At 43.1% G+C, this 12,940-nt stretch overlaps 1 protein-coding gene across 1 annotated transcript in view; it reads left to right on the forward strand.

The window, feature by feature from the left end:
• Window positions 1–12,940, forward strand: part of LOC144774083 (extracellular calcium-sensing receptor-like) — a 147,665-nt gene that overhangs the window by 60,441 nt on the left and 74,284 nt on the right. Inside the window, exon 5 of the mRNA XM_078659110.1 lies at window positions 2,678–2,905. Within this exon, the coding sequence (XP_078515236.1) occupies window positions 2,678–2,905 (228 nt within the window). The remainder of the gene's footprint in view (window positions 1–2,677; window positions 2,906–12,940) is intronic.

The following is a 12,940-nucleotide window of genomic DNA, read 5'->3' on the forward strand; positions in this document are numbered from 1 at the left end:
CTGGACTGTCTGCCTGTTCTTCCCTGGAATATGCATCGGCTGCAGAGAGAGACGATTCACCCCTGCCCAGGAGAATATTTTGTCGGCTAAATTTCTACCCCCTTTCTTGTTCCTGTACAACTTTCGCACCTTGATTGTCTGTCCTCAAACCAGCAGGGGTTTTCTTGAGTGAATTTACAAAGGTATGCAGTGTTCTGCCACTTTCTGCCAATTCTGACCAGTTTTAGGATCTTTGACTTACTCCAACTGAACAACTACCCTGAGCATTCTTGTCATGTAACGTGGCTCCCTAACCCCCTCTAACTTGCTTCTGTCCTAAGGATCAGGAAAAAGGGTTTTGACAAGGGTACTCCTTTCTAAAGATTCTCGAGGATTAAACATCAATGAAGCTTTTGCATCATGGTCTGAAAGTCTGGATTCTGGGCATGATAATTTCCAAACTGAGGATACAAGAACATGAAGAACTGGATTTTTCAGGTGATGGTGTCACCTCCAAACCACATATGTACAAGCAAACATGTGACAGTGCACCCTTAGCCACTGTCGAGCTAAAGGTAACTCCAACTGAATTAACTGCAGTAATTGAGCTTCAAAAACCAATCCTCTTGTCTCTGAAAGGAAAGCTCTCAGTTTGCAGTGGCGGCTGGTGACATTTGAAAGTGATGGGCCTAAATGTTTTTTATGACTTTTATTAATTGAGTAACGCTTAATAGACAAACACGGGGTCCAGGCTGGATCCTCCTCCAGAGAAAAAATAATCAGGCCGTGGGAACATATAGTTGTGTAAGCTTAAACACATAAAAAGCTGGCCTGTATCTTACTGCATTAATATGTTCAACAGTTACTGTAAGTGCAAATTGTACACTGCAACAACTGACACCTTGTCTCTGTTGAAGAGAGCCCCTGAGCAGTTCCTATAGCATGCCAGGAGGAGCTCTGATTTCTCCTTGTTGAGGATGAGGCCCAGGGAATCTAGAATGGCACACACCAGCTTTGCTTTGATTGAGCTTCTGTCTAAGCTTGTGTTAGAGGTGTGGGTATAACTGAACACCCAGAAAATGGAGATGGGCCATTACTGGCACCGGTACCTTGCTAAAGACCCAATGATATGATGAGAGGCCCAATGCCAGGACTGTAAATTGAAAATGATCGTTTCTGACTGTGAACCAAAGGAACCTCTGACAGTCTTGATGTATTGACACATGGAAATGTGCTTCCTTAAGTCCAAAGTTGCCGCTCCCATCTGAAGAACGTCTTGTATCCCTTTAATCATGGCTTGTTTCCTGATTGCACCTTTTCGCAGAGGGCTTTGCTGAAAATGAAGTTCTTGTCGAGGCATCTGAAGTTCTGTCAGATATCCATTGATGACGACGTCTAAGACCTATTTGCTGAGGCCAGTTCTTTCTGTCTTTCCGAACAGGTATATAGCATGCTCAGCACCCAAGGGGTATCCAGGCGATGGCGAGTGGAAAACCCGGCACACTGAGAGAGAGAGTGGAAATATGGCCACAAAGAGGTCCAAAGCGAGAGAGTGGATTGAGGAAAACTGGGCAGAGAGAGAGATAGTGGGGAGTGGAAAAACAGATACAAGGAGACAGAGTGGAAAGTGGAAGAAAGGTGCAAGAGGCAGAAGGAGAGAGGCTGGGATGAGGAGCAGGGGGCAGCAGAGAGCAAGCAAAGACAGAGTGCCTTAGGTGGTCAGAAGACCAGTCGTGTATTGATAGTCATTGCTTCTCTTGCTGAGACTGAGGCCGCTGCTGTGATCAGGTTGTGTCTCCTGCTGCAGCTCCCTGGCCCGGCCTCAAAAGAGATGTTTGTCCCGAAACCCACAATGGAAGCAGCTAATGCTGTGGCTGATAACCAAATTGAATCAAAAGAAAAGTCTGACAAAAACTGTGCTGGAGTGTAAGGCTCACCGGATGACAGTCGAAAAGTTCAGCTCCTCCACCTGAGGGACTGGACACTGGCTCCATTGTGGACCACAAGTCAGACTAGAGGCAGCGACTTCCTATTTATGTGTTGCCTAACACACTACTCTTGTGAAATGATATTGCATCCAGCTAAAGCTACCTAGTGTGTGCTTGACTCAGCGGTGAACCAACTTAGGAGTCCAATCCTCTCCTTAAATAAAGCTAGCGGCCCAGCTATGAGACCTGGGCGGGTAGAGGAGGCGCTGACTGCCTACAGAGACCTCGGCCTGTCTGTCATCTCAGCCTCCTCCATGACAGTGAGTATCTAACCCTTCCAGACAGGAACCGGAAACAGGAAGTGGGTTGGGAGGGACTATTATGTGCTTCTGCTCTTGCTTTCACTTGTCTTCACAAGCTTGAGTGAGCGGTCCCTGTGTGAGGCGGAACGGCCTTGGATGTTTGTACTAAGATGAAGAATTCCAAGATGTGGGGGTAATATTATAACTTCATGTTTCCCTGATGCTTGAGTAGCAGGAGGGAGGAACATGGAGCAGGACATGCCCATGTGGGACAACAGGACATCAGCTCTTTCTCTTCACAATGTGCACATTTATAAGCCTCTGCTTGTTTGTATATTATATTTCTACAGCTCAACATGTACTGGAAAAACAATCTTCAAGGCACTATTCAAATGCATAGTAAGCCCATAAAACAGGTATGAGTTAATAAATAATTGAGGGGAACATGAATAATGTTCTATCTTTCAGATCCTTCAGTACCTGAAAAACCTTCGCTTTAAGACTCGCATCGGGGAAGAAATATCCTTCGATGCAAACGGAGATGCCCCCGCCACCTACGACATCCTGAATGTGCAGATATCCCCGGATGAGGAATTCCGTGTAGTAAAAGTGGGAAAGATAGACCCAAATGCACCGGAAGGCAAAGAAATACTTATCAGTGCTGGTGCCATCCTCTGGGGTGATGGGCAGACTCAGGTAGGGCGTGCACTCTGGACTGGTGTCAACTGCACACACTGCACCAAGGATTAGGTCAAACCTACAACCAAAGGTTCACATCATTTGCCATTGTGAGAAAATATAATATGTTACTGTATTGTGATAACTACTTTGATTTTTAACCATTTGTTCATACTCATTCTGGTGGCTTTGTAACATGGTAAGCCGCAGCATGACTTCTACATAATACATAAGAGCTGCTGTTTCTGTGTAAAACCTTGTGTCAAATTTCCCTATTACAGGTGACTTGTGACTTTTGTACTTCATTGAGGTTGATTCAATTCCAGGGGTAGCGGAAGTCACATCAGAAATGCTCTGACCTTAATGATATCACAGTAAATTGCCTTTGTCCTGAATCTTTCCCAGAAGTGGTGTCCCATGATCGTAAACCTGATAACAGACCCTGCTTGAGTGATGTCAGGTCAAAAATATGAATACCAGCATTAGGTATGGTACTGGTGAGAATGCAGGTTAGAATACACTGGATGTAGCCCAGAGGAAGCAGCTTGGAAACGGGCGGTGTACCCTGGTCAGTAAGACTGGGGGTTTGACCTCCAAATTCCCCAACACGCATGCTTGCATTTCCTTGCCTGGGTTTATTTTGCAGTTTTGTTACGTAGAATTCTGCAAAGTGACCAAAAAAATATGCCACACAACGCAGAGTTCCGCAAGCGATGGAGTGCATTAGGTTGCGCCATTCATGCTGATATTTAAGCGCTGGAGTTAGTCCCGCATTGAAAAATCAGCTGCTTCTTTCTGCCACTCATGTACATTTTCTACTTGGGCCGCAGCTTCCTCAACACAAATGAATGGTTTCTCAACACGAGCAGTCGCGCCCATCCGTGACTGCCACATTGACAAATCCCGCCGTAAGCGGCTAGCGTTGGATTTTTCTTGCTCGTGCTCATCAAACTAACGTTGGTGAGCGTAAAAGAGAAAAAACTCTGCTCAGCGATTTTGCAACTCTGTGTGCTCTGCAGAGTGTAGAAAACTCAGACACCTCCGCAAACAGAGTGGAGTTCACCACCCCGGCCTACTTAAGAGACAAAGGGCCACGTGTATGAAGCCTTTTGAAGTTCGCAAACGGGTCGATTTGCAGAATCAGCCAGTTTGCCAACACTAAAAAGGCTTTTCACATGCATCAAACACAGATTGCGATTCGGTAACAGGATACCGAATCGCAATTTAGGTGCTGCGATTTGGTATGAGGAAGGGGCATCGGTATGTATGAATGTTTTGTGACTGGAATGCAGTCGCAAAACATTTGCATTTTAACACCTAGTTCAAGTAGGTGGTAAACAATTCGCAAATGGAAAGGGGTCCCAAGGGACTCCTTCCCCTATGTGAATGTTTGTAAGAGTATTTTTAAGAGCAGGCAGTTGTCCCATAGACCACTGCCTGCTATTAAAAAACGAAAGGAAAACTTTTCATTTTTCTTTTTGTAAAGCATCCCGTTTTCCTTTAAGGAAAATGGGCTGCTTTACAAAACAAGCATTTGCAATGCAATAGGTCTTGCATTCACGCGAGTTTGAGCTATTGGCATTGTAAATGACAATGGCTTTTATTTATGTTTTGGGTTTTAAAACATAAATAAAAAGCATTGTCATTTACAATACTAATAGCTTAAAATCTCACAAATGCGAGACCTATTGCATTGCAATAAAGGGCCTTCTTGGCCGCTTGGTAGATTGTAAATTTCAGAGGAAGAGACCGGCCTGCGACGTCTTCAAAGTAGTGATAAATAGTGCAATGAAGAAGATGCGTAACTGTTGTAAATTACACAGACACAAAGTGTGAAGTGAGAGTTACATATGATCCGAGCTATAAACACTAACAAAGTAATCTAACCCCTTTTGCTCTGTGATTACACTGTCGCGGTTCAGGAGGGAGAGCAAGGGTGGTTTTATTGTGCAGTGTGGCATTGCGTAATATCATTGCTATCTTTGGCCTAATCAAAACACTAATTCTGGCGCTGGCTTCACCTCCTGATGCAGGGCAGGTTGTGCTTTATGACAGCCATGGAGGGAGGGATGGGCTGTCTCGGCTGTAGCTCCGGCCTCGTACAGTGCCCCTGTTATTACTAGTGAGGGTGAGGTGCTGAGGTGGTGGTAATGGTATTGGTGGTGGTAGTATTGGTGGTGGTGGTGAATTTAAATTTGAATTTGAAGGTATTTATTGAGCGCGCGTACACCAGGCGGTTTCATGGCGCTATTGAGGAGAACGGTTCCTGAGTTGGATGGAGAGATGGTTTAGGTTTTAAAATGCCTGTGAGAACAAAAAAGTTTTCAGGGTGCTACGGAACTCCAGATAGGAGGATTCAGATCTCATAGAGAGAGGAAGAGAGTTCCAAAATTGTGGAGCAAGGACAGAAAAATTGGAACCTCCCATTCTACTCTTCTTAAACCTGGGTACCACCAAGAGGGACAGAGAAGAAGAGTGCAGCTGTCTGGTGGGGATGTAAGGTTTGATTTTAGACTTGATGAACTCAGGGGCTGTTCCTGCAAGAGCCTGGAAGGTGATGCATCCTATCTTGAAGAGGGCCCTTTGTCTAATAGGGAGCCAGTGGAGGGATCTTAGGAGGGGAGTAGTGTGATTTGATTTGGGTAAGCCATAGGCTAGGCGGGCAGCTTGGTTTTGCACCAGTTGGAGCCGTCGGATGGCGTACGCAGGAGCACCATTGTACAAGACATTCCCGTAATCTAAACGGGAGAGGACCATAGCCATCAGTATCAATTTAAGAGCAGAGAAGGAAAAAAAACGAGAGATCTTCCGAATAGTGCGCAAAGTAAAGAAACAGGGGGAAACCACCGTGCTGATCTGAGAATGTAGGGTGAGTTGTTGGTTGAGGGTGATTCCCAGTGTCTTAACAGAGAATGAAGGAGAAGGGGGGGACCAAAAGAGGGGGGCCAGAAAATGGGAGAACAAGGGTTGAGTTTGCCGCCAGTGAGGAGAAGTTCGGTCTTATCAGGGTTGAGCTTGAGGTGGTTAAAGCTCATCCAATCCCTGATAAAGACCATCACCGACTGAAAATTATGAATAGAATAAGAAGAATTAGAAAGGTTGAAGATAAGCTGGAGGTCATCGGCGTAATTAAACACCGTGACCTCCATCCTGGTGGTGGTATTGGTATTGGTGGTATTGGTGGTGGTGGTATTGGTGGTATTGTTAGTATTGGAGGTATTGGTGGTGGTGGTGAGGGATTGGTGGTGGTATTGGTGATGGTGGTGTTAGTGGTATTGGTTGTATTATTAGTGGTTGTATTGGTTTCGGTGGTGGTATCTTTTTTGGTGGTACTGGTGGTGGTGGTCGTATTGATGATGTTGGTGGTGGCATTGATGGTGGTGTTATTTGTGGTGATAGTGGTGGTGGTATTGGTGGTGGTCGCAGTAGTATTGGTCGTGGTGGTGGTATTGGTTGTGGTGGTATTGGTGGTCGTATTGGTGGTGGTGGTGGTATTGGTGGTTGTATTGGTGGTGGTGGTTTTGGTGGTTGTTGTAGTGGTGGTGGTATTGGTGGTGGTGACTCACTCATACTCCTTTACATCAACTATGTCTCACTCATTCCTACGCACAACCCCTGTCACTCTGTCACTATCACTCACACATGTTCACACATACAGACACACATTCTCTCACACACAGGCTCCCCTCACCTGCACACACAACATACATTAAAAAAACATTTTTACTTACCTCACCTGCCAGTGAAGGTCGTGTTCCAGCTTCTGGTGCTCGTTTTATATTTGTTACACTAATATTTATAATAGACTGTTATTCACTATTAGTGTAATGGGCTGAAAACAAGGAGGCTGGAGCTCTTAGACACCAATATGGGCAAGACACCTCTGTGCTCTTGGCACCGATTTTGCCATTTTGGAGGCCTGCAGTCAGCAAGTCAGTGATAGTGGTCACAAAGGGTAAGGCAGGGGTCACACCTGAGACCCGTGATGGCCCTTAAATGGCATCCTTATCTAGTTGCCTACAGTAATGAAATGACATAACTGCTCAACTATAATAAGTTATCCCAGTTAAGTTGTGATGTCGGAATGCCTGCTGCCAGCAGCCAAGGTGTAAGGCAGGACTCAGAGCAAAATTACAGCTGCAGTTGAAACAAGGAAAATTAACCCTGGTGATCTGTTTTAAACAAATAATCAGTCATCAGCAGAAAGGAGCTTTTTATGTCAACCATGTTAAATTGGTACACACTACACATCATTACATAAAAGATACATTCTCTCCGCATGTTACTACACATTCTTAGTTACAGCATACTTTAAATCGAACAAATTACTAACTCATATTTATGTGTTTAAGTTTATACTACAGATTCCACTTTATTTCATTATGCCTGCAACCATTATCACTTTGAAGCGAAAGAACAAGGCACCAAGGGGTTAAGCAGTTTATGGGAAAGATGAGTGTGTGACCCAAGTATTAAATCAAATACCGTCTGATGCATGTTATATATGGATACTTCAAGTCACCTCAGTGTCCTGTAGCCTTAAAGAAGTCCAGTCAACTTCTTAATGTCGCTCAATATAATTTTAATACACAGCATACGGGTACTTTATTTAGTAATTTATATAACAAAATGCAGCTTTAATCAACTACCCTAGCACTGAATCATACAACCACACATTTGCAAAGTCATTTGTTCTGGCTTTCATGTGCCAATGCATGTTTGATTAATGAATGTACCTTTTAGATGTGAAATAGTTCCTTGTGTATTCCAATGGAAGGGGGAATGGTACACCAGCAATAGCGTGAGGTGAACGAGTGATTAATCTGGTTGGAGCCAAAGCAAACTCTGGGGCATATATATGAGGGGTCTTGCGTCGTGCTTGCAACACACAACATTGTGCAAGTGTGACGCAAGCCCAAAATGCAATGTATTAAGCCATGTAAGGCTAACTTGGATAGCCCAGAATTGCTTCATAAATCTGGAATGAAGCATCACAAAACCATGCTTTGCGTTACTCTGCCATGGGGAGGCATTCGATGGGCGTTGCGTGGGTGTTTCCACACAACTCCCATTTTTTTTACGGAATGTGCCAAAAGGAGTAATATCTTAGTTTTGCTCGTTACTTCCTCTTTCTATATGTGCTGTATTCTGCAGCACAAAAAAAGAGGAATGTGCATTTCATGCAATGCAGGCATCCTTACAACCTGGTGCAAAGGTGCCGGCGTTGGTGCTAGGAAGCCCAAAGGGTACCAGCGCAGGGAAAAATGCAGGAATGTGCCGTATTCTTGTAAATGTGGCACATTCCTGCCCTTTCCCAGTCACAAAGCACACTTTGACTGCTGCACTGCATGGCATTCCCATAAATATCTTCCTCTTTTTATATTTTAAAGGATTAGTGACAGTAGGTCCTGCTGTGATGTCAAGCCAGACCTAAGAATTAAAACAGAACGATATAAAGACATCACCCAGAATCTTTATGAACAGGCTAGGCTGTCAAGCAGACCTCGCTGAACCCCCAAGACTCCCCTTGACAGACACAACAGCAGCCAAATGAAGGAGTTGACTGGGCCCAAACTGCCCTCACCCTAAGCATCCACAGAATCTCAAAGAGAGTCAATACAGAGCATCAGATCAAGGACCCAAACTGTGCAACCACTGCCTTACTCCATCTATTCACAGCAAAACTGGCCAAAGAAAATAACAAGAAATGGAGCAGTGACACTATCTCATCAGTCATCTATCAATAATCTAAGAAGTGCAAACTGCAATGGTGCTATAGTAAAAGAATAGAACCACCGGAAGATATAAACAGAAGTAACTTGCCTGTCTCAACCATACATAAATGTCGTCCAAAACATATTCAACACAACGGTTAAAGAAAAGCTCTTTTGAAATTCACAGTGTTATTGGTTTTTTTTTTTTTAAACTTTTTTATTAATTCAGTTCAAAACCGATATCATTTCATATTCATAATACAATTATACAGTTTATACAAAAGAAAAACAATACAATAAGTAAAAATTATCAAATATAAAACAATATTAGTATTATGTTACCATGTAAGCCTTCATTGATCTTGATACTTACAAACATCCTTCCTCAACCCCCATATGATCGATCATCGCCTGCCACACCTTAATTCCCCTTTGCTTTTTCTTAATTGACTTAGTACAGTATAGGTTGTATTCCAAGTAGAACACATTATAGAATTTTGCTCTCCACATCTCATAAGTTGGGGCTTCCGGTTTCAACCACATTGAGGCAATGCATAGGCGAGCAACTGCCGTCACCATAAATAGCAAGTATCTATACTTGCGATACGATAGGAACACATCCAGGTCACTTGATAAACCAAAGATAATCATTTCCCTGGAGATTATGACGTCAGCTTTTAAAACATTTGAGAGAAATTGTACAATGGATACAAAAAATGAATTTAGCGCACTACAGTCAGCAAATATATGAACAATGTCAGCCATGTTAGTTTGACATCTGAAACATTTCCCATTATAGCTATTGCCCCACTTTGCCATTTTTGCAGGAGTATGGTAGAGATTGAATATAGTTTTGTAATGCTGTGAACGTAAATTTGCCGATAAAATAATATCAGCCGCAGTGTTAATGGAGTCTTGTAAGGGTACAAAGCTAGTAGCTAGCCTAATCGACCATTTGGACTCCTGCAACACAAGGTCATCCTGATGTAATTCGAGTAGATAGTTATATATAATACCGATCCGTATCGGTTTATTAAGTATTACCAATAGGCCATTAGGCAGGGTAGGTATTGAATTTAAATGTTTGCAAATAAAGTCTCGTAACTGTAAATATTTAAAAAAAATCATTCTGTTGAATTGCATAGGTATTTTTAAGTTCTTGAAAGGATGACATTACACCGTCTTTAAACAACAAACCAACCATTTTTAAGCCTTTTTCACCCCAAATACGCATTCTATAGTCCCAAAATACCGATGGTAGCAGTTCCGGGGAGTCACAGGGAGTATGATAGTTAATGCGACCCAGATGCATACTTTTGCTAATCGTACGCCAGCCCTTAAAAGCAGTGAGCACCAACTTAAATTTGGTTCTTTTATAATAGCTGGGTTCGTAAAAACGAAGAAGCATCTGTCGTGCTGGTGGGCCAAGTAATAAATAAAAAATATCAGGATCCTCAAATTGGGGTGGATCATTCCCATTTACAGCAAACTTAATATTCTGTAGCAAACAAGCCAAATAATATAATACAAAATTTGGGACGCCCCAGCCTCCCCTCAACATAGGAAGTGTCATAAATTTAGATGCCCGACGTGGGGATTTCCATCCCCAAATAAATCTTTCAACCGTTGTTTGGAGTTTCCGCACTTCTAGGGGTGGTACCTCAAGTGGTACAGACCTGAAGAAATACAATACTTTAGGGAGTATGGACATTTTAAGCACATTACGTCGTCCCACCATAGATAAATGCAAACATTCAAGTTTCTCTAGTTGTAGTTTTATTGATCGTATAGTATCAGTCCAATTGACCATAACCAGATCATGAAGGGATAGTCTGATTTTTATTCCGAGGTACTTGGATTCTAGGGTCACTCGACTATCATTGGGGCATAACCCTGGCGTGCATACAATTTGTGTTTTTAAGATATTGAGTTTGTACCCTGCTACCCGACCAAAATCTTTAGTTATAGCTTCGATCTCGGGAACTGCAGCTTCCGGGTCTGATGTTACAACTGCAATGTCGTCTGCGTATGCAAGCACACGCACGCTGCCCCCCGGAAGCTTCATAGATGGTATATGCGGTGAAGTAGTTAATAACTGTAGCAGTGGATCAATGTATATGGCAAATAAGAGTGGTGAACAGGGACACCCCTGACGTGTACCCCGACTAATATTTACATACCCTGAAAGTTGCCCTGAAATAGAAATCTGTGCCCTTGGGTGCCTATACATAACCTGGATGGCCTGCAGATATCGAGGTCCAAACCCCACTTTAGTCAAGACAGCCCATAGATACGGCCATGAGACGCGATCAAACGCCTTTTCTGCGTCTAAAAATACTAACCCTATATTCTTATGCGTCGTCTCGGCGTAGTCCAGGGCTGCAATGACTCGGCGAATATGATTAGTTGTGTCCCGCCCGGGTAGGAATCCATGCTGTTGATTAGACACCACTCCAGGTACCACACATACCAGCCGGTTTGCAAGAATTTTCGAATAGATTTTAACATCTACATTAATAAGCGATATAGGCCGATATGAGCCAGGCAAATATGAGGGCTTATCTTTTTTCTTGAAGACCGCTATAGTAGCGTCGTCCCATGATGGCGGTGAATGTCCTAACTGGGCAGTTTTAAATGTCTCTAACATATCATTTTTAATGATTGGAAACAGTTTAAGATATAGCTCTAGTGGCAGTTTATCCGGGCCCGAGGCTTTGCCCCAAGCTAAACTTTTAATAGCTGTCTCGAGTTCTAACATCGTGATTGGAGCTTCCAATTCCTCTCTTTGAATATCCTCCACACACTGTCCCGTGTAGCAACTATTAACAAACTGCTCTATTAACTCTTGGGAGGCATTATCTTGAGTGTAAAGCTCGGTGTAGAATTCTTGGAAGACTCTCATAATGCCTTCAGGTGTCTCTATCCTCAAACCATGTCTATTTTCAATAGAGGATATATATTGCATCGACTGTCGTTGTCGCATTCTTTGTGCGAGACACCTCCCCACCATCTCACCATACTCATACCTTTCGGCCTTATACAATTTATGTTGAGATGCAATTTTCTGACTCCAAACCCCCGTGATTTTCGCTTTGCATTTCGCCACCTTCTCTTGAGTATTGCTGCAATCCTGTCCTCTCCTTATATCATCTATCAAATCACATTCTGCGTTGGCCAGGTCTTGCAGTAACTGTTTCATTACCTCCTTTTCCTTACGTTGCATTGCCCAGCCGTAACTGCATGTCTCACCACGCAACCCCGCTTTAAAACAATCCCATACCATCGCATTAGTTGAGGATCCTCTATTAATATCGAAAAACTGTTGGGACCATTCTAGCATTTGAGATACATACAGCGTATCTACCAAAAGTTTTTTATTAAATGTAAACAATCTTTGCATGCGAGGTATGCTAGGTATTAACATATCCAACACTACGGGTGCGTGGTCTGATGTAATACGTGGCATTAAGGACATCCGAGCGCCTGCTATCAACTCTCGTGTTGGAAAAATATAATCAAGCCGAACAAATTTTTTATGTGGGAAAGAAAAAAAAGTATAACCAGGATCTTGTGGATTTGAAAGTGGCCAACAGTCTACCAAACCATGTTGCAGCAGTAATTGTTTTACCCCCCTGAATACCTTCGGTTTTCGCCCCCTATAGTCTTTAAATGTTGGATCCCAGGTATTTATACCCCCATGGATATTGAAATCTCCCATTACTAACACGGGGGTGTGCCAAAGTGCTAATTCCACATTCAAAAAGTCAAATATATCAGAGTCATCAGTGTTTGAGCCATATACAGTACATACTGTCACAGGGATACTCCCTATCACACATTCACAAATTGCCCAACGACCCATATTATCAGCTTTAACTCTTATGGTTGCACTAATTGATTGGTGCCCCAAAATAGCAACCCCCCGGTTCATAGTAGATTGTTGTGATACAACTAGAACAGTATATCCCAATTCGTTCAACACTTTACGATTCCCCCATGATATATGTGTCTCCTGGAGACAAATAATATCTGGTTGTATCAAACGTATTTCGTGCATCACTTTCCTACGTTTTACCAAATTATTCAATCCACAAACATTAAAGGAACATATTCGAAAATTTGTACCAGCCATTTTTTTTTCCCTTCACATAAAGCAGTAAATGATAGCCAACCCTTGAAACCAGAACCTTTCTTTTCAATATGTCTCTCATCTTGTCGGTCTTGAACTGAATTTTCCCCCTTTTCTACCCCCCTCCACCGTGCACCCTCCCCCCACCCAACACTCCCCAGAGCGCCTCCTCCCCCACCCCAGTGACCCTCCCCCAACAATGAGGCAATA

The sequence above is a fragment of the Lissotriton helveticus genome, chromosome 8 (assembly GCF_964261635.1).
Source record: "Lissotriton helveticus chromosome 8, aLisHel1.1, whole genome shotgun sequence".
Taxonomy (NCBI): domain Eukaryota; kingdom Metazoa; phylum Chordata; class Amphibia; order Caudata; family Salamandridae; genus Lissotriton; species Lissotriton helveticus.